This window comes from Rhinatrema bivittatum, chromosome 2, assembly GCF_901001135.1.
Source record: "Rhinatrema bivittatum chromosome 2, aRhiBiv1.1, whole genome shotgun sequence".
Lineage (NCBI taxonomy): Eukaryota > Metazoa > Chordata > Amphibia > Gymnophiona > Rhinatrematidae > Rhinatrema > Rhinatrema bivittatum.
In genome coordinates, this window is record NC_042616.1 from 691,423,069 (window position 1) to 691,446,335 (window position 23,267).

A 23,267-nucleotide genomic window follows, 5' to 3' on the forward strand; every position below is an offset into this window, starting at 1 on the left:
CAACTGATAAATGGTCCAAGTCTCAACTCTGTAATCTTCTCTTTAAAGGAAGGAAAATTGTTGTTTGGAAGAGACCGGAAACAATTGATGAAGGTTTTAGGGGAGTCTGCAAGGAATAAGCTGCTGGAGGATGAGATGACAGGTAGTCTTTTTCCATCTTGCTCCAAGTTTCTGGAAGGGCGGCTGTTTTCATCCCAATAAGGGTTCTGCACTGTCTTTGGGGCAGAACCAGGGGTCTGGTAGGCAGTAATCCTTTCGAGGCACCCGTAGACTTCCCTGAGAGAGCTCCGACCAGGGGGCCGGTGGTAGTAAGGCTTCATAATGAAGCCAGTCTGGTCCACTCTCTTGAGATGGTGGTGGAAGGCAGTCTATCACGGTTTTACGAAGATTGAACTGGGATTACCTCGGACCATTGGGTCCTAGAGGTAATAAGGGATGGCTATGCTTTAGAATTTTTTCACCCCATCACGAAAGCTTTCATGGTGTCTCATTGCAGTGTCTGAGGCAAGCAAGTGGCAATTTGGGACACATTATGTCACCTTCAGTTGCTGGCATGATAGTACCTGTGATGGCCAGGGAGCGAGTTCACGGGAGGTACTCTCTTTACTGTGTTATGCCAAAAAAGGAAGGAGCCTTTCGTCCTATCCTTGATCTGCAAAAGCTAAAATGTGTTACTGCAGGTTCCCTGTTTTTCCATATGGAAACATTGTGGACGGTGATAGCGGCAGTTTGTCGTGTGGATTCTTTCGTGCTTTGCTGGATTTGACGGAAGCCTATCTGCCATACTCCGTGTTAATGGTTCTGAGGTAACCTTTCCAGTTTTGGGCCCTCCCGTTTGGTTTGGCAGCTGCACCTCGCACATTCACAAAGGTGATGTGGTGGAAGCAGCTTTCTGCAGGGAGGGGATCCAGTTCATACTTATCTGGACAACTGGCTTATCTGACAGAAATCGGAGGAGGAATGCCAGCAGTCTGTGTGCACAGTGATGGTTATATTGCATTCCTTGAGCTGGGTGATGAATTTGGCGAAGTCACGTGAGCCCTACCCAGATGCTGGAACACTTGGGGGCAAAGTTTGATATTCAGCTCGGCAGAGTGTTTCTCACCTCAGAGGGGATTTGAAAGTTGCAATCCCAGGTGGTATGGATTTTGCGGATGCTAGTGCCCAGAGCTTGGGATTATCTTTAAGTCCTGGGTTCAATGACATCTACGTTAAATTTGGCACCATGAGCTTTTGCCCACTTGTGCCCTCTACAGGGGGCATTGCTGTCATGCTGGAATCTTTTGGACCCGGGAGAATAGGAGCTGTTGAAGGAGGCCTTTGGCCTTATCCAGTCTCATTGGGGGAGACCCCATTTGGATCTGAAGGCATCGAGGAGAAATGCCAAGTCAGCAAGTTTCTTCAGCCGCAGACAATAGGTCACAGCCGAAGGCATAGACGCTTGGGTTCTTCCATTGCTGGCAAGAATCCTGCTGTACGTGTTCCCTCCGTGACTGTTAATAAGTCAAGTGTTTAGACCATCAAGAGGCATCCAGGCCAGATGTTACTGGTGGGCACCGGCACGGAGAGGTTGCGTCGCCCGTGGTTCACGGATCTGGTTCAGCACGTAATTAATGGGTTCCTGAGATTGGCTCGTTTGCAAGGTCCTCTTTTCTCAGATTGGGTGGATCATTTTTGTCTCGCGACTTGACTTTTGAGAGCAGGCACTTACGACAAAAAGGATACAGCCCGTGATTTTGAAAGGCTTAGTTTTCAATTCATTGTGGGTTCAGGTGGCAGGGTGTCTCAGAGGTATTCTCCAGGGAAAAAGGTCATTGGCCTCACATCCGGATATTGTGAGGTTTTGAAGGGGGCGAGTATCTGAGGCCGCCGGTGCATACATTGGGTCCAGCGTGGAGTTTAAACTTGATCTTGTGGGTGCTTTGTGGGCCTCCATTTTGAACTGTTGAGGAAGGCGTCATTAAAGGACCTCATGCTGTGGGTGGTATTTTTGGTGGTGATTTGTTCATTCAGAAGGATCTCAGAGCTGCAGACTTTATCCTGTAGGGAACAATTTCTGAAGATTTCGGCCAAGGGGGGTGTCTTTGTGCACAGTACCCTTCTTCCTGTCTGAAGTGGTATCTTCATTTCTCCTGAATCAGTCTGTGAAACGAAAATACCACCTGCCTTCCTGAACTGGTCTACTGAGTCACCAGAGGCAAAGGTCACAAACAGTTTTCGGTGGTCGGATCATTTGTTTGGATTGTTTGGAGGTGCCAGAAATGAATACAAGGTCTCCAAGGGCATGATAGTGCATTGGCTGAAGGAAGCTATTGTTTTGGCCCACCTTTGTAAGGGGAGAAGAATTCCAGAGGGATTGCATGCGCATTCTACAAGAGCACAGGCAGTGTCATGGGCTGAGTGTCAATGTCGCCGAAGGAGATTTGTAGAGCAGTGACGTGGTCTTCAATTCATACTTTTATCTTGTGATTACCGTTTACATGTTCAAGCTTCAGGAGAGTGCCGACCATTGATGAATGTATGTTGAAAGTGGGTCTTTCATGGGCCCGCCCAGTGTAGGGGAGTTTTGGTACACCCCACTTGTCTGGTTTGATCTGGGGTACAAACAAGATAGAAAAATTAGTTCTTACCTGCTAATTTTCCTTCCTGAAGTACCACAGATCAGTCCAGAGACCCATACCCCTTAATGTTCTCAAGACCTTTACGGCAAGTCCATGTTCTGGTATGCTTACTGGGAAGAACTGTCAGAATGTATATATAAAATGTATATATAAACCTAAAGGAGTTTGCCAGGTTGTGGTTAGCCCCTTTGGTCGGTTTGTGATTTTTCTGTTTGGGGCCCCCAACCTTTGGGTTCGGCTTTCGCTCTCATTTAGGGGTGGTTGAATTGTTGAGAAGTTTACTCTGTAGTTGGCTTGGGTACAGGTCAATACTGAGAGGCCTGCAGGTGGCACTCTCGGTTATGTAGCAGTGCCTCAAAACTTTTAGTTCTCTGCCTCCATCTGCTGGTAGGGATGCAAAGCCCACATGTCTGAACTGATCTGTGGTACTTCAGGAACAAATGTTTGCAGGTAAGAACCAATTTTCCTTTGCTGTTACTGGATTTGTATTTGTATCTGTTGTCATCTTGTTAATTTTAGCTTAAATAATTTAATGGGCTACTCTTTTGTTCTTGAACTTTTCTATTTTGAATGATCTGTGTGCTCTGTTTTAGAGAGTGGTTTTTCTTGCTTTCCCATGAAGTCTTGAATCCCATGTACTGCCTGTTTGAATATGCTGGAAAAAGCAACTACTGCCTACAAATTAATCCAGCCTCCACAATCAATCCTGATCACCTTTCATATTTTTGTTTCATTGGTCGTTTTATTGCAATGGTGAGTAGAATTTTATCATTTTTTCTAAGGTTATTTAAACTTTTTATAATTTTCTAATGAGCTAATTGATCAGTCAAAAGTTATTTTTTCCAGCAACACTGTTTAGCAATTATGTATAACCATATTTATGTGCCTGCATAAGGCCCACAATACTGAATTGTTCGTTAAACTTTTCTATCAGTTTCCCACATATAATTTTTTCCGCTAGCGCTATTCTCTTCTCCATGTTACGTTCATAAATTAAACTAGAATCACATTTTCCCACATTGTATTTTATAAATGCTTTGGTTGGAAAAAACTGATAAAGAAGACAGACAAGGCTTCTGCTTCTTGAGATGACTTGATGGACCAATACTTACTTGCCTTGACTGAATTGCCAGTCCTAGATAAACAGAAGATAAGTTAGTACTAAAATCGTTTTGAAAGAAAGAAACAAAGAGAGCATTCAAACTGAACACCTCTCCTGATTAGGCTTTTGGTAACAAATTTGCTGAAATTCAGTGTTTGCTGGTGATAATCTTGCATTTATTCTCCTTCTTTTACATTTTAGATCAGTTTCAGTAGAAAACTAAGGGCCTCATTTTCCAATATCGCAGTGGTAACGCATGAGGGGGCGTGTCCCATGCAAATAAGGCATTTTTCGTGCAGTGGGGAAACATCGCGTCACGTGATGTTTTCGCGATTTGCGAATCCATTTCCGCAAATGGCGAAAACATCGTGCACCGCGATAAAACAACCAATGAATCGTCGCAGTACACGAAACTGTCCCAAACAGCCTATTTCCACTCTTAGGTGCTGCAAGCAACATGTTATATGTCTCACACCTCTAGAGAGAGAGAGAGAGAGAGACTTGATATAGTGCCTCCTCCCTAGACAGGTATTTGTATCCCTATCGGAGGGCCACCTAGTAACTCGAGGTGGGGATTAGGTATGAGCGTAGGGGGTTGGGGGCCACTTTCACATTCAACATGAGACATACGGAAAGAACAGTGGTCTCTAGTGAAGATTTGCTGGCCGTCGGAGTGAGGACACTCACTCCAAGAAGAGATTTGGGCAACGTTCTCTCAACCTAGCTTGATGGACACTCTACCTGGGCAACAACAAGCTAGGTTGAGAAAATGTTGCCCAAATCTCTTCTTGGAGTGAAGGCACTATAGCAAGGCTCTCTCTCTCTCTCTCTCTCTCCACATGATAACTTTGCGAATTTATCTCCCGTGATAACACCTTGGAAAATGACCCCCTAAATGGGGTATGGGGTCAGGAGGGATGAAGGGGAACTGGGATAGGGAGACTCTTACCAGAAAAAAAAAAAAAGTTTGTGTGTAGTTTCTGGGGAACGTGGATTGGGGGGAGGCTGAAAGAAAAACAAACAAATTTAGTTTTCTTTCATTTTGCACGGATGTTCTCTAGGGTCTCAAACAAAACCATACCAAATTTTTCACCTGTATCTCCATTGGTTGGAGAGCTAAAGCTGTTGAATGGAGGTCACCTCTGATTACCATGCTCCACGCAACCTAAAATGGCCATTTTGTCAGATGCTCTCAGGAACCTGAAATTTTGTGTATTTGTACAACCTCTCGGGTAAGTCCAAGTGCAAACTTTGGAACACAGCATGAGTTTGCCTCCATTATTATGAGCCAGCAAAGTATATGAAAAGTTTACAAAAGAAATATAAGCCTATTTTGACTCCTCATTGCTTCTGATCTATTATTTGATTCAGGCTCTGACTGGACCAGTGTAGTCATGGCCCATGGCATAAATGTATAAGATTTGCACTAAGAGACTTTACAGACAACTGGAAGCAAAGATACAATTCCATAAAAACACAGGGACGTTTTTATGAAATTTTTGCCAATTTTCAGGTGCAAATATCTCTACTGTGTAGTTTTTTAATTTATTTTTTGTCATTTGAAAGAGCATCTTTTTTTCTACAAGTTGCCCTGATTCATTTTTGACCCAATCTTGCTTTGGTCAGAATTAAGGCCCCAACGATATTTATCATTTGCATGCATGGGCACCCTGCTGTGTTAACCCACAAATGAGCTAGAGATGTGAAATTTTACAGTGCGGCGAAGCTCATTGTGCTTTCCATGCTTGTAGCTTATGACACATCTTGCTTCGACATACTTTTACAAATGACCTTTCGAAATGGACATTTTATTGTGCTGTGTTATTTACTGCATGCAAGCTTGAACATGCCAAAGTATCACCTTCAGAAGAAACTATGGTAACATGTTAGTGTGTGTGGCAGATTTTTCGGGAACATGCCCTGGCCAGTGACACCATTGTGCTTCTTGTGGTATCAAATTTTTCTTTGTCCCAAAGGGAGGACATTAAAGCAATCAGATCTGTTCAGGATGAAAGGTTTAGCAAAGGTCATACAGGGTTTGTTTGTTTTTTTTTTAATTTTTTTTTTTTTATATTCCGCTTTTTGGCACTTCAAAGTGGCTGGCACAAGGTAAAATCAATTTCCCGTCGATAGCAGGCTGATTTAGCCATGCTGTATGGGAGCGCATCTGGTGACCTTCGTAGGCAGAGCTTCCCTGAGTGAGTCACAGAGCTTGAACTCTGTGCATCTGCGCGGTGTGTTCCCGCGCGAATTTGCCATCTCTCCCTCAGTTCTTTTTTTTCTGGGGCTAACCGCATGCGGGCTTTTCTCTGTGTTTAAAATTTTTCTCTCATAGTTTTTTCGTGAGATTTTTTCCTTTTTTCTCACAAAAATGGCACTGAAACCTTCCGGTTTCAAATACTGCCAGTGTGGGAAAATTATGTCCATCACAGATGGACATCACAGATGGACATAATTATTGTTATATTTGCCTCGGGCCCGATCACGATCAGAGCTCCTGTCGTGATTGCGGACGGATGTCCCCCCAAGCGCGCCGACACCGAGCGGAACGGATGGGACTGTTTCAGGGCATTGGAATATGCCCAAGCCCTGTCGACGCAGTCTTCGCCCAGCCGGGTGAAGAAGCCAAAGGAGCACCACAAGAGAGCTGCCTCCCTGGGACCACGGGAGAAGCCTCAACATAGGTCGGGGCCCAGGTACCATATGCCTACAGTGCCCAAACACCTTAAAACCAGATCAAATTTAGTTACTCCGGTTAAAGACAGGATTTTGATTGCGTCGTCTGGATCGCAGGGATCTGCCTCCGGCTCTTCGCTTCATACGACGCTGTCGCCGGTAGAAAAAACGCCGCATGCGAAGCAAACGAAGCACTCGACGCATGCCTCGTCTACAAAGTGAGATGACCAGTCCACGGCGCCAACAACGCACCATGCGCCGCCCACAGCGCCAACGACGCACCATTCAAAATCTAAACAGCCAATGATGCAAGGAGCGCCTCCACCTTCATTGAAACACAAAGAGAAGAGACCTCATCACACACAAAGGCTTCATACTCCACGCAGTCACCGTAGGCATACGCACAAGCCTAAGCCAGCTTCAGTGCATTCTGGTTATTCATCCCATTCCAGAGTATCCATCTCAGATGTCGATGTAGAGTGTTTCTCGGACTCACCTTCTGTATCCTCAAAAGCGAGTTCTATATATTCGGATATGTCATCAGTTTCCAAACGGACTCATTCTTCAGTTCTGCAGGAACCGTTATCTAAAAAACACAAACCATCCCAGGTGTTTCCACCAGTAAAAGTTGTCTCTCATGACGATCCTTTCTTACCAGCAACTCCGGCTAGCCCACCTTCCGCACCACTACATCCGGTCCTGCCAAGTGGGGTTTTAGCTTCAAGGGCGATGGCTCGTATATCTCAGGCATTGTCTTCCTTTTTTGAGGACCTGCAAGTTTCTCATGGAGATGCTAATCTTTCACCACAGGGCTTGCCACCATCATCTTCACCTTAGGAACCCTCTCCTATAGGAGTTCAGGATCCCATATTGCCTACGCCAGACCCCACTTACAATCCAGAATTGCCAATCACATCTGTCTCATCTCCCAGTTCCTCGACGGGTCTACCTTCCGACCCACCGGATACCCTACTCCCCGCCGGAGGACCTTACATATTCCAAATTCATTGAAAAAGTAGGGGCACTCCTAAATGTAGAAACAGGGAAGGTGGCAGATCCCCGCTCTGAGACACTTGGAATTTTGAAGATATTTGACATGCCTCAAGAACCTACTGCTTTACCACCGCATGCAGTTCTAGAGAATGTGCTTAAAAAAATGTGGGAAAGGCCATACTCTACGGCTTCCTCCTCTAGATAAACAGACTTAAAATTTCGCATGAGGAATTCTCCAACATATATTTCAGCTCAGCTTCACCACAATTCTATTGTGGTGGAATCTGCAATGTCGAAAGCAAAGCGCCCGAAACTTCACGCCAAATCACCGCCGGGGAAGGATAACAGGTATTTAGATGAATTTGGTCAAAAATCTTACCATTCAGCGATGTTGTCCTCTAAAATTAGTACTCATCAATTATACATAACACAATATCTCTTTGAATCCCTACAAAAATTACAACCTCTCTGCCTTGCAGATGATGGCTCATTACCACAATCCTTTACCGACATGGAGGAAGGATTAAAACACTTGTTGCATTCCATTTATGAAAATTATGAAACCTGCAAGAAATTCCTTGGCAGCGATAGCGGCCTGTCGCATTGCTTGGCTGCGTGCAAGCGCTATACGTCCCATGAAAAGTTGGCTGACATCCCCTGTAAGGCGCAGAACCTGTTTGGTGATCAATTTGCAGAGACTGTATCTAAGTTGAAAGAGCAAAACTTAGCAGTATTGTCTCTCACAACCCCTACGGAGTACCATTCTATTTCTAAAAGGTACAATCCATCTCATCGCAGGAAATCGTTTCCAAGAGGTCAATTTTGTCCTTATTCCTCTTTCTGACCTCAGCCATACACACAACCGAGGGCGTCTTCTATGCAATCCTCGCTTCCTCGACAACGTCCCCATGAACAGCGACCAGCCAGACAGGGAACAACACCACAACAAAAATAGCCCCTGGCTTTTTGAGTTCGGTACAGCCACCATCACCGCTACAGATAGGAGGGCGCCTAATATGCTTCCACAACATTTGGGAATCCATAACTTCGGACCAGTGGGTCCTACAAATAATGAGGGAAGGTTACCAATTAAATTTCAATACCCCTCCCCCCCTACCGCATATGCAACTTCTTCAGGGGTTCGACCACCAACTTCCATCCTTAAAAAAGGAGGTTTCCGAATTCCTTCTCAACGGATCCATACAATTACTGCTGAATCCTCACAAAGATCAAGGATGATTCTACTCTCCATATTTCCTCATTCCAAAGAAGGCAGGTGGTTTTCGACCCATTCTAGATCTCCGGGACCTCAACAAACACATCCAAAAAGAGAAGTTCAAAATGACCTCGCTCAAGAACATTCTTCCCCTTCTACAACGGAACGATTGGATGTGTACTCGCACTGAAGGATGTGTACTCGCACATCCCCATGCACCAATCCTCCTGGCGTTACCTGTGTTTTCAAGTCCAGAACACTCATTACCAATACAAAGTACTCCCCTTTGGTCTCTCCTCGACACCCAGAGTATTCACCAAATGTCTAGCGGTGGTGGTGGCTCATCTCAGACAACAATCAATTCAATTCTTCCCTTATCTGGACAATTGGCTGATTGTAGCTTCAGATCCGATCACTCTCAAGGCGAACACGACCACGACTCTTCAATGCCTTCATCAACTGGGATTTATAATCAATTACGAGAAATCACATCTCCTGCCCACTCAACTACTTCAATTCATTGGAGCAGTAATACACACCATTCACAACAGAGCTTACCTGCCTCAAGTAAGGTCTCATACCCTTTCCAGTCTAGCACAACGCATGTACACTCAAGCGAGTTCTTTGGCGCGTCAAGTCCTACAGCTCCTGGGTCACATGGCTGTGGCCATTTGTGGTTCCTCATACAAGACTCCACATGTGTCGACTGCAATGGGGACTCAAATGCCAGTGGTGCCAATACAGCCAACCATTATCAACAAAAGTTCATATTACCGCAATGATGAAGCAGGACATTCGATGGTGACTCTCCCGCTCCAATCTCTCCACTGGAGCACCCTTCCGGCTACCTCCTTATCAGATGATACTCACCACAGACGCCTCCAGGAAAGGTTGGGGGGCACATCTGACCGACTTAAAAACTCAAGGTCTATGGACCCCTGCAGACTCCAAACTCCACATAAATCTACTTGAACTTCGGGCAATCTGGAATGCCCTCCAAACCTTCTCCACTCATATTGCAGAGAAGCGGCTCATGATTTACACGGACAACCAAGTCGCCATGTTTTACATAAACAAGGAAGGCGAGTCCAGTTCGTGGACTCTGTCGAGAAGCCCTTCCCATCCTTCATTGGGCAGAGATGATGAGCATCTCTCTACAAGCTACCTACTTACCAGGTCTAGAGAAAAGCACAGCGGACCGTCTCAGCAGAATTTTTAATCCACATGAGTGGATGCTCAACCCGAAAATTGCGACAAATCTCTTCGACAAATGGGGCTACCCAACCATAAACCTGTTTGCCACAGAGGACAATCGACAGGTCCTTCGCTTTTGCTCCATCTATCCCAGCAAACTTCGATATGCTCCAGACGCCTTTCTCATTCCATGGACGAACGGCCTACTCTATGCATACCCGCCCATTCCTCTGATTTCACGGACGATTCAGAAGTATATGCAGGATGTAGCAGATATGATCCTAATAGCTCCAGTGTGGCCTCGACAGCCATGGTATGCCTATCTCCTCCATCTATCCATTGCCGACCCAACGCCTCTGGGGTCTGACCCCGATCTCCTAACGCAGGAAGGGGGAGCTCTCCTCCACCTGATGCATCACTCCCTTCACCTAACAGCGTGGAGATTGAACGGCAAATATTAAGTCATCTTGACATACCAACACACATAGACATACTTATCTCTTCCAGAAAGCCTTCCACCAGGTGTAACTATAAAGAGAAATGGCACTGATATTCACAATGGTGCCATCAAAGACAACTTAACCCCTTCTCGTCAGAAGTGATAGACATTCTCCACTACTTGCATCACCTCTACCAGTCAGGACTAGCTACGGCATCTGTTCGGGTACACATCAGTGCTCTTGTGGCTGTCCACCACACTGTCAAAGGGGTTCCAATTTCCCAGCATCCTTTAATCTCAAGATTCATGCGGGGGTAGCTCCACTTGTGGCCACCAATACTGAAACCACCAATCCCATGGGACTTGAATGTTGTTTTGGAACAATTGATGTTAGCACCATTTGAACCCTTGGACAAAGCGCATATAAAATATCTAACCTGGAAAACAGTCTTCCTAGTGGCAATTACGTCGGCACGCAGAGTTAGCGAACTCCAAGCATTAGTTCACTACCCTCCATACCTTGAATTCTTCCATGATAAAGTAACCCTTTGCACTCATCCCTCTTTCTTGCCCAAGGTGGTTTCGGCATTCCATTTAAATCAGACAATCACCCTGCCTATCTTCGAACCAAAACCTCATCAGTTGGACAGAGATCATCAATTGCACTCATTGGACTGCAAGCGAGCTCTAGCTTATTACAAACAGACTCCAGGTCTAAACCTTCTCAGCTTTTTCTTTCCTTCAGTCCCAATACTCCAGAGCAACCAGTTTCAAAGAGAACAATTGCCAACTGGTTGTCTCAGTGCATCCAGTTTTGTTACAACAAACGTTCCTTGCCATTAGCTACTAAGCCTAAAGCGCATCAGATCAGAGCCACGGCCACATATGTGGCTCACCTCCACAAGGTACCACTCTTGGACATCTGCAAAGCAGCCACTTGGTCTTCTCTACATACTTTCACGATACACTGCTGTTTACAACAGCAGTCCGCTTCGGATGCTGCACTGGGTTCAGCAGTCTTGTCACACCTCCAATGCTGATAGGACTGTCTACATGCCTACTGATGGCGTCCTGTTGTTGTTTTGGATATTTCAGGACGCCATCACTAGCTTGGGACTCCCATACAGCATGGCTAAATCAGCTTGCTATCAACGGGAAAAAGCAAGTTTGCTTACCGCAAACTGTGTTTCTGTAGATAGCAGATGATTTAGCCATGCGTACCCGCCCTCCTCCCTAGACAGTCAAAAAAAAAGAAAAAAAGGGGGGGGGGGAGAGTTAACGACTTCCTTCTATCTTGGCTACAAAGAAACTGAGGGAGAGATGGCCGATTTGCGCGGGAACACACCGCACAGATGCACAGAGTTCAAGCTCTGTGACTCACTGAGGGAAGCTCCGCCTATGAAGGTCACCCGACGCACTCCCATACAGCATGGCTAAATCATCTGCTACCTACGGAAACACCGTTTACGGTAAGCAAACTTGCTTTTCAAGCCCATTGATGCAACTAAAATTTGCACTAGCAAAATTTCGAATGGCATCACCTCATTCATTGCAGGAGTTCTAGAACATGAATGTGAATATTTTCCTGCCCTTCAAGTATCCAACTTCCAACCTGATGAATATTTAGCTTGTATCTATGGTAATTCCTGGTGGATTGGCCATATATGCGAAGTCTCAATTGAGGAATATGATGTCTTGGTCGATTTCTTGTACCCCCAAGGTCCTGCTAGGTTATTTTACTGGCCCACCCCATAGAGGCACCTGTTGGAGTCCAGAAGAGCACATTATTGCTACCCTTGATGCACCCATAACTTAATCAGGCAGGCAGTACATTTATTCATAAGCCTCTTTGTCATGCATTGATGGGACATTCAAAAGCATGTACAAGGCAGGAAAAAAGACTTAGTGAATTTTTGGGAAATCTGCAGTTTAAGCAATTCTCGTATATAGTGTTTTGCCTTTTCTTGTTTTGTGCTTAAATAAAAGCTTGGAAACCTGTGGCTGATACCTTGTCTGGCTATCTGGAGTTAGACCCTAGACGATGGGGTTGTCAATTTTGCTGAGGTAGTAGCTCAGCCACCACTGACCAGTGCAAGGTAACTAATCAGCATATAAAGTTTTGATGACTAATTTATGAAAATATTTGTAAACAAATGTGTCAAAAGCTAAAAGTATGGTAAGCACAGTAAACTGAGCTGCATTGTAAAATTTCACATCTCTAGCTCATTTGCATGTTTCATAGTTGGGTGCCAAAGATGGCTCTTTTTAACATAGTGCCTTCACTCATGCAAATGATGCTTGAGTTTGGGACTGTAATTCTGACCAAAACAAGGCTGGGTTCAAGACGAAACAGGGTGACACTTGTAGCAGAAAAGGTGCTCTTTCAAATGACATTAGAAAAATTAAAAGCTATACAGTAGAGATTTGTACCCAAAAAATGGCAAAAATTTGCATAAAAAGGTGACATGTCTTTATGTAACTATTTCTTTGCTTCCAGTTGGCTGCAAAGCCTCTTAGTGAAAATTTTAGATGTACATCATGGGCCATGACTACAGATCCAGTTATGGCCTGAACTGAAGTATGCATCAGGAGCAATGAGGAATTAAAGTAGGCCTTAAATTACTTTTGTAAAATTTTTCACATACTTTGCTGGTCCATAAAATGAGTGGCAAGTTCATGTTAGGTTCCAAACTTTGCATAGGAACTTAGCAGCAGAGGTTGTAATAATCCACAAAATTTCAGGCTCCTAACAGGGGGGGGGGGTTGTTTGGCTGCAGTGCCCGGACAAAATGGCCATCTTGTGTTGTACAGAGCACAGTACTGTGAGTGACCTTCATTCAGCTGCCTCTAGCTCTTGAACTAATAGAGATCCAGGTGAAACTTTTTGCATAGTTTTGTTTGAGGCCCTAGTGAACATCCATACAAAATTCTATTCAATTTTAAGGTGGTCTAGCGTGGATGATTTTCTAAATTGCTCCACTTGAAATGGAATGTCCCCTATGTCATTTTAAACAAAAGCACATCTCTAATTAGGCTTAAAATTGGATAGCATTTCATCTTTTGTTTTATATCCCAAAAGTATTTTTCATAAATTTAGTAGCTCACAGCCTGCATTATTTTAGTTTTTTATTCATTCTGTAACTTGTTTATAAAGTCACAGTTTAAGAGGTATATTAGCAGTCTACATTTGTAAATAGCTCATCAAAACTAACCAGGTCTTAAATGAGATTTTTATGTGTATAGCAAGCACTCACCCCTCATTTTTGGCATTATGACTTAATAGCATAGTGCAAGAAAGGTATAATGTTAGATCATAGTTTCACTGTGCTCTCCAACATACTGAATGTAGGAAAGAATTATATAAAAGGGACCAATGTCTGTCCATCTTTAAACACAACTCTCCAAACAGGGATGGAAATTCACCAAATTTGGCATGCAGGAAGAAAATGTCATATCTCAGACAAGTTCCAAAACTAGATACATTGGGGTAGTACTTTTAGAGAACCAAGACTCCAAAAAAAAATTTCTGTTGCTTTCTGTGGGAATCAGACACTGCATAATGTTGACCAGTGCTCCATTGCAAAAAGTCCCACTATTCACCCTTGTAGCACTTTGGCACCGAGTGACATAGGCAGATTGGGTAAAAAATTATTTATTTATTAAAAACCTTTTATATACCGGTGTTAGTGTGTACATCACATCGGTTTACATCTTAACAAAATGTTTGGAAAGTACATTTAACAAGGGTACAACATTGTAGGGCAGGGTGCACGCGTAAAAAAGGCATAGAAAAACAGCACAACTGGCAAGAGGTTCTTAATATAGGTGATTATTAGAGTATATCATGCCAAGTGAAATGATAATTGTAAGCTGTTATATACATTATGTACAGGGGTGCATATAATCATATAGTACAATGGTAGTAGCGAAGGAGTCAGGTAATGGAATTAGTGGAGACAGATAGACGTATGGAGTATAGTAAAAATAACTGAAACAGCTCAGAGTCACCTCTTCCACGCTTCCAAAGTCTCTATACTCACATGTATCACATGCACTGCCCCTAGCATACCCACTCATATCTACATCTGTTCTCCCCCCCCCCCCAAGAGCCAGAAAATAACTGACACATTGAAGAAAGATTTGTACCAAAAGATGCTTTCTAAGGCACCTCTTCCACAATTCTCAATTCACACACCCCCACAAACACCCCTGCCTCAGAGAACCCCTCACACCTACACCCCAAACACATACAGTACCCTCCCATAAAACACTTCCACAAATGTCCTATCCACCCGAACACACCCTCATGTATACAGCACACATCCATCTCACCAAATGCAACCCCACACCTACAGAAAGTGCTATAGCCACACACACTCAACCTACACAGCTCTACCACAAATCCTCCCATACTCACACACACCCCTTCTACAAATCTGTGTTGGCAAACATCCCCAAAGATATGCCTCTGTTTTCCCTAATTGTTTTAATTTGTAAATTTTGTTCTTGTATTTCTCTGGAATTTTTGATAATAGCCATTTTTGGAGCAGTGTTGCACATTACCTTACATGGATAGGATCCAATTATCTTTTGCATTTTGTTATATTAAGTGTGATGCTATGGCTAGTATGAATCAATCCAGAACACAGTGAGTGTAATGTAATTTGTGATTTCTTACTAGCTGGGCTGCTGGCTGCGGTTCAGGGCAACTTGGTGAGTTGCTTTGATTCTCAAGAAAACAAGCGCTTAAAGTTACAGTACTAGCATATTTCTTGTAAATATCAACATGTTTATTTTTTTGGTTTTATTGCTGCCTCCTTTTGTTGTGTTTCTAAACCTGTTTTACTTCTCTTATATACTATATAGGCCCTGTTTACTAAGCCTTTTTCCCATAGAGACAAAATGGGAGAAACCCTTTAATAAGGTCACACATTGTATTCATTTTGCAGTAATGGTTATCACTTTTTATAATGGCCTTAGTGCAGGTCTCCCAGAATCCTCTTTCCAGTTATGCATATTATGCATATAAATTAGTGCTGTAGAAATATGTATTTGGATTTTGTGCATCACTCTGATGCCTATATGTGGCTTTGAGAAGAAGCATCACTTTGATTTACTGAAATTTGTGAGGGTATGAGGAATGTTCAAAAGCTAGACACTCAGGGCCAACTCCAGGCTAACCCTAGACCTGTGAGAAAATTGAAATTGGTCCCTTCCCCTGTCACCGCCCCCCCCCCCCCCCCCCAAGTAAAAAACAAGTAGTTATTTACAAAGTGACTGTTATATTAAGACCTGCAGTGAAATTGGCGCTAGTTGTCTGCGCCCATATTATTAGCGTATGTGGCAAAAACAGGTGCCTCGTGGGATGTTATAAAGGAAGGGTATGCAAAGAAGATGCACACAGAAAATCCACGCAAAAGTAAAACATGCACGAAAATTTGTGCAAATACCCGCAGACAAGGCCCAATGTAATAAACCAAGTAGAAACCCGCATTAATGTGGTGACCTGCAAGTGATTAACGGGGTGAGAACCTTTCCCTTTCATAAAACAGTAAAGAAGTTAGTGGTCTAGCAGTGGGACTGAAGGTGGGTAGAGCAATTTTCTGTCTCCAATCATGTGGCAGGTATAGTGGTGGATGCTGGTAAGCACGAGAAATGCAGCAGAGATTTCTTCAGCCAACCACCAAATTTACCAGAGCATCCGGGAAAAAATGAAGGTAATCCATGATTACCCCAGAGCTGCACGGACACACATCCACACTAATGCCATCAATGGAGTAAACCGACATCTAGACACACACTTTACCTTAATTCCTGCCCTGACCCAGGTGTTTAAAAGAAAAAAAAAAAAACTGTGTACAAAAACCCGCTCTAACATGCATGGTCCCCTGCCTAGCCTGTGAAGAGTTAATTGCCTCCTTTACATGCACTTGTGCAAAACCAGGCGCGGTTTTTTTAAGCGGGTTTATGCATGCGTTTTTCCCGCGCTGATCACGTTATTACATATATCCGTAAGACTAGCGTGGGAAAAACATGTGCAAAAATCTGCAAGGGCTTTAGAGCAGCCCTAAAAATGAATTAGATAAACATCTTGAACAGAAAATAAAACAGGGTGAAATAAAATTGTAAAACAAAAATAAGTGCAACTTTCACTTTTCAACACCACACTTATGTATAAATCCCCAAATATGGAAGAAGTTCCAGCTCTATTCCTGCAGCTGCATATTTTCATAAGGAAACTAGGGGACTGCAAGCTCTGGGAGGGTTTTAAAAATTGCCCTAAAAATAAAAGGAGAAAAATATATATAATAATGCTAAGACAAGAAAGGAAAATAACATGGACAATTTTTAGCTTCTGTTGCTATTCTGTATTGTTTCTGGCCTGGTGGCAGGATGCAACATTTTTGTGCTATGCCCCCAATTCTGCCACCTCTTTGTTCTTGCCCCTACCCAGAATGTTGCCTGTGACCTCCACCCCCCCCCCTCTCTGTATTGCCCAACCATCCCCCTTTCCTCTTTGTGCACCCCACTCACCAATATTCCCTCCCCCGCCCCCTCCGCACACAGCAGCAATAGCAGCTTGCCTCTCCACCCTTGTTCAGCAGTAGTAGTTGCTTCCCATGCTCCCTCCTTCCCCTCAACCTCAGCTCAGAAGCAGCTTTCCTATCCCAACCTCTGCCTGGCTTTTTTTTTTAGTGGATAGTGGAGTGCAGGCTTGCAGACTTAAGCTGGGAGGCGATGGCAGTACAGGGCAGCTTCTGGGACAGGGCAGCAGTAGGTGTTTATGGTGGCTTCCAGGATTCAACAGCATGCAGCAAGGCAGTTTTGGAAGAGGCTTCATCTTTTATATGAGCCTTCTGCTTTCTTCCGCAGGTGCCATGCTCCACATCTGCATGGCTGATTTGCCTCACTTGATTGGCTGCTGGTTGTTGCCTTACAGATGATGCTGGAAAACAGTGCTGCTGAGGGAGAAGGGGCCACTGGCCTGATGCCCTAAGCGGTTGCACATTTAAAAACGGGCCTTGTAGAGACTAGCATCTTTTGAGCAATAAGATAAAAAGTACAAAGAAAATGAAATATTTCATTTTATAGTTAAAATCATCTTAATACAGAAACATTTTTGTAGTACTGCTCTATATTTTTATTAATAGTGCATGAATCCTGTTTGCCATTTGTATTTTCAAAATGTTTAATAGTACACAGAAGATGTATTTTTCCTGTAAAGTAAATGCTGGCTACCCAGAGTATTGTTACTATTATGAAGCACTGATTAACTCCAAGTGCTGTGGGAAAAATGAATTTCTATAGTTTTATGGTATTGATCCCTACAGTAATCAGCATACTGACTTAAATGTATATTACATCTTTTAGAATGTTCTGCTGTATTCAGTAATGTATAGGTCTGATGATACTCAACCTTAGGATAGGGCATTTTATTTTCTTCAACAAAACCATAATTATAGTTATTGTTCCTAACAGGCATTGTTTCATGGCAAATTTATTGACACTGGCTTCTCTCTGCCATTCTACAAGCGCATGTTGAGCAAGAAACTTACCATTAAAGATTTGGAATCCATCGATCCTGAATTTTATAATTCTCTCATCTGGATCAGGTTTGCCTTGTACTTTTCTTTGTTTCAGTAAACCTTTTTTTTCTTTTATGTGAGTTTTTTAAAAAATCTGTTTACTTTTTCTAGGGACAACAACATTGAAGAATGTGGTTTAGAGATGTACTTTGCTGTTGACATGGAAATCTTGGGGAAAGTTACATCACATGATTTGAAATTAGAAGGCTCAAATATTCTGGTAACTGAGGAGAACAAGGAAGAATATATCGGGTAGGGAAATGTGTACAATTTATAAGAAAATAAGAACTTGCCGTACTGGGTCAGACCAAGGGGCTGTCAAGCCCAATATCCTGTTTCCAACAGTGGCCAATCCAGGTCAGAAGTATCTGGCAAGATCCCAAATAGTAAATAGATCCCATGTTGCTATCTCGCAGTAATAAGTAGGGGCTATTTCTTAAGTCTACTTGGTTAATAGTTTTCTGATTTCCTCTCCAGGAACTTGTCCAAACTTTTTTTTTAAACCCAAACTTAATTGTGCTTTGAATGAAAAATAATTTTCTACGATTTATTTTGAATGTGCTCCTTACTAACTTCATGGAGTGCCTCCTAGTCTTTGTATTTTTTTGAAAGAGTAAACAACTGATTTACATTTATCTGTTCTTTTCCACTCATGATTTTAGAGATCTCTATCGTATCCCCCCTCAGCTGTCTCTTCTCCAAGCTGAACAGTCCCAACCTCTTTAGACTTTCCTTGTAGGGCAGCCGTTCCACCCCTTCTGTCATTTTGGTCGCCCTTCTCTGTACCTTTATTAATATACCTTTGGGATGCAGTGACCAGAATTTCATAATTACTCTAAGTGCGGCCTCACCATATTGTGATATGAAGGCATGATGACATTCACCATTTTACTCCATTCCCTTCCTGCTTTTTTGACTGTCACTGCATGCTGTACCAAGGATTTCAAAGTATTGGCCACTATGACGCTCAGTTCCTTTCCTAGTATGGAACCTAATATTGTGTAACTACAGTGTGGGTTACTTTTCCCCATATGCATCACTTTGCACTTGTCCACATTAAATTTCATCTGCCATTTACATTCCATCTTCCAGTTTCACAAGATGGGTAAACAAATAAGCGTGAGAGTAGCTTGCTTATTGCAGCACTTACTATCCCTAACCAATGAAGCTAGATACTTCACTTAGATGCAGTTCCAGCACTGCTCTCTTCATCAGTGGCGGGGGTGGAAGGTAACTAGAACCAAAAAGTTACTAATAAGGGCCAAGAGTTAACAGATAAGTATGAGAAAAAAAAAGTGTGAAAGCTTGCTGGGCAGACTGGATGGGCCATTTGGTCTTCTTCTGCCGTCATTTCTATGTTTCTATCCTCCTACAATTTTGTATTGTCTACAAATTTGATCACTTCGCTCATTGTTCCCCTTTCCAGCTCATTTATAAATGTATTAAAAGTTCTGATCCCAGGAAAGATCCCTGAGGCATTCCCTTTATCCTTCTCCACTGAGAAAACTGACCATTTAGTTCTATTCTCTGCTTTCTAACTTTTATTTATTTATTTTAATTTTTTTATATACCAACATTCGATCAGAGATTGGAGGGTAATGTGACTTGCCCAAGGTCACAAGGAGCGACAGCAGGACTCAAACCCTGGTCTCCTGGTTCATAGCCCACTGCTCTAACCACTAGGCTACTCCTCCACTCCAGTTTTAACCAGTTTGCAGTTCGCTGTAGGACATTGCCCCCTATCCTCTGTCTTTTTAGTTTACTCAGGAGTCTCTCATGAGCACTTTGTCAAATGCCTTCTTAAACTCCAAATACTACATATATGGGCTTACCATTATCTACATGTTTATTAACCCCTTCAAAAAATGTAGCAGATTGTTGAGGCAAGATTTCTTTGTGTAAATCCATGTCTTTCTATATGTTCTGTGAATTTGTTCTTTTGAAAAGTTTCTACTGTTTTTTCTGGCAGTGAAGTCAGACTCACAGACCATAGTTTCCTGGATCACCCTTTTTAAAGATCAAAGTTACATTGGCCACCCTTCATTCTTCAGGCACAATGGATGATCCCAACAATAGGTTACAAATTACCAGTAATAGATCTGCAATTTCATTTTCTAGTTCTTTCAGAACTCTGGGGTGTATACTATTTGGTCTGGGCGATTTGCTACTATTTTGTCAAACTGCCTTATTACATGTTCCATCTTCACAGTGATTTGAATTAGTTCTGCATCATTACCATGGAAAACAGTTTCCAGCACAGATATCTCCCCAACATCCTTTTCATCAAATCAAAGAATTCATTTGGTCTTTCCACAATGGCATTATCTTCCCTAAGTGTCCCTTTAACCCCCTCGATCATCTAACTATCCAACTGACTCTCTTACAGGCTTATATTTTTAAAAGATTTTATTATGAGTTTTTGCTCTACAAATAGCATCTTTTCAAATTCTTTTTGAACCTGCCTTTATTTTTTGCTTTTTCCTGTTTTCCTCAGATGGATCCTTTTTCCAGTTTTTGAAATACATTCTTTTGGCTGAAATAGTCTTTCACTTCACCTTTTAACCATGCCAACAGTTGTTTGGCCTTCCTTCCACTTTTTTCAATGTGTGGAATACATCCGGACTGGGCTTCAAAGATGGTATTTTTAAACTATGACCATGCCTGATGAAAATTCTTAACCTTTGTAGTAGCACCTTTCAGTTTTTTCTATTTTCCTCAAAGTCTCTCTTTTGAAAATTTAATGCTAGAGATGTAGATTTATTTAGTTTCCTCCCAGTCGTTAAGTCAAATGTGATTGCACTTTGATCACTGTTACTGAGCGGCCCACCACTGTTACCTCTTGCACCGAATCCTACGTTCCACTAAGAATTAGATATATTTAAAGTATCTCCTATAAAAGGACTCTTTTGCATTTGTGTGTTAAGTTTTTCAGAAGCATTTACAAATATAATTCAGTATATTCAATAAATCAGCGTTGATTAAGGACAAAAATAAGAAAAAAACTTCATATAATCTGTTTTAAGAGGGCAGTTTTTCAAAGCATTTCCACAGGAAAAACAAAATTTTACACTCCAATTACTTTTACAAAATTGCCCACCTGATATGCAGGTAAACTTACAGGCATAAATTTACTCAGACAGAGTAGAGGCATTACTGAAGGTGGAGTTAAATGCAAACATATGGATTTTCAAAAGTATGTGTGTACATTTTACATACACATAATAGCAAACAATTAAATGTGGGGAAATCTGGTAGGATAATTTTCAAGGCAAACCTATGACTGTAAGTCTCCTTTGAAAATTTATGTAAATTATGCACCTTTTTACTGCTTATTTTAAGTTGACTGTTAAAAAAAATTACTCCTAAATAGCCCACAAGGAGGAACTTGAAGGAATCCAAGAGGAAAAGAAAAAAAATGATATAGAAAACATCAGTCAAGTTTTAAATTTATATATAGGCATACATTGGGGGTAATATTTAATAAGACGGCCAGTGGACAAGATATCTGGCTAAAGTTAGCCGGATAACTTGTCCCAGATATTCAGCGGGATAAATGTTCCGCTGAATATCCCTGGTTTTTGAATATAGCCAGTTAAGTTTAAAGTTATCTGGCTTTGTGTAGCCGAATAACCTGCCAAGTAACTGGATATCTTCAAAATATATCCAGTTAAGTGGCATTCTTCTGGTTTTTTTTTGTTTATTTGTTTGTTTGATCTCAGGTCTCCTGACCTGATTCGCATTCCCTGTGGCTCCCAAATTTTTTTTAACATCTCTATTGGCCAAGTCCCCCAGACCCTTCTGAAGGAAATAAGTAAAGAGATTCTTGGTGCCAGCCCTCCCTTCCCGGTAAATAGAATAAAACATTTGGCAGACTCATGCTACCCACCCAGTACCTGATTGGGCTCCCTTTAGCAACTTTGGGATTGTAGTATGCTGCGATCCCGGGCACTTCCAGTGTCTCTCTGGCAGCAGGGCTGGAAGCGTAAACTGTCTGCATAACTTTCCAGCAGCGAATGGACAGTTACACTGATAGCTTATGCTTCTAGAAATGCTGCAGAGCAGTGCTGAAAGGGCCTGGGATCACAGCATGCTGCTAATGGGTCCATTCAGGTACTAGGTGGGTGGAATGTTTAGGGCTGGGTGGGGGGGGGGGGGAGGAGGCCATGACTTGTATTTTATTTACCGGGGAGAGATGATTCCGAGAATGTCTTTACTTTTTGCCTTTGGAGGAGGGGCCTGATAGGGATCGGGCAGCAGAGGTGTTAAGTTTATGGTGGAGGGTTGGGAGTCCAGCGATCAAACTTATTTGAAAACAGAAGCGTGCCATTCAACCGGATATCTTTTGAAGATATCTGCTTTAAATGGCAGAGTATCTGGCCACACAAGACCAGATAACTTGAAAACTGCTCTGAGGCAGGACTAAAGATATCCAGCTAACTTAGGGACTGATTTTCTAAGCATTTTCCCCATAAACACAGAATGGGAAAAAAGCTTTAGTAAATAACTCCCTTAGCTAGTTTTAGTAAAAATCATCTCTTAGCTTTTCCCAGAAATAGACCTAGAACACCTCTGTTATCTGGCTACATTTTAGACTGATGAGTTAGCTGTCTAAAATTTAGACAGATAAGCGGGGGAAATATTGCAAAGTTGACATTTAGCCGAGTAACTTGTGAGCTGTCTGGCTAAATGCATCTGAATATTGTCCTCACTGTAAATATAACTTCTCCCAGGACAAGCAGGATGGTAGTCCTCACATATGGGTGACATCATCAGATGGAGCCCTGTCACGGAATACTTTTGTCAAAGTTTCTAGAACTTTGACTGGCACACTGAGCATGCCCAGCATACCACTAACCCTGTGGACACCAGGGATCCCCCTTCGGTCTCTCTTTTTTCCACGCAGTAGTTGCCTCGTGGTTTAAAAGCTCTGAGAAATTTCTCACAACTTCCCTCATGGAAATATTTGAAGTTTAACTTCTTAAAAAATCCCTCACCGAGGTTCCCCATTGCGCTCCGTTCCCTCCGCTCGGCAAGTATTTTCCCGTACTTTGCGGTCTATTCCCGGTGGCTTACCACCTCTGTGCCTGGCGGTCACTGACTGCGCGCCCGCCATTTTTTCGGCATGGCAGCCGGGTTTAGGAAATGCCCCGAGGGTCCGAGGACCATGTCCATAACGGACCCGCATAATGTTTGTATTTTGTGCTTAGGCCCCTCGCACGACGTCCGTCGATGCCCCAGTTGCGCACAAATGACCCCTAAAGGCTGGCGCACTCGACTGGACAAGATGGAGCATTTGTTTGCGTCGAAATGCTCTGCACCAATGATTCCAGCTCAAGTGGCTCCGACCAGACAGGGTCCATCAACCTCGGAGACGCCTCACCTGGAACATCATGGAGCAGGTGACCATCTGTCACCGACACCCTAGAAGGCATCGGCATCA

General features: G+C 42.9%; 1 protein-coding gene across 6 annotated transcripts in view; it reads left to right on the top strand.

Moving 5' to 3' along the window:
- Positions 1-23,267, top strand: part of WWP1 (WW domain containing E3 ubiquitin protein ligase 1) — a 398,863-nt gene that overhangs the window by 291,265 nt on the left and 84,331 nt on the right. For all 6 annotated transcript variants that reach the window (XM_029591608.1, XM_029591609.1, XM_029591605.1 and 3 more), the window contains 3 exons: positions 3,215-3,374; positions 17,721-17,854; positions 17,939-18,079. In XM_029591608.1, coding sequence (XP_029447468.1) covers positions 3,215-3,374; positions 17,721-17,854; positions 17,939-18,079 — 435 coding nt within the window. The remainder of the gene's footprint in view (positions 1-3,214; positions 3,375-17,720; positions 17,855-17,938; positions 18,080-23,267) is intronic.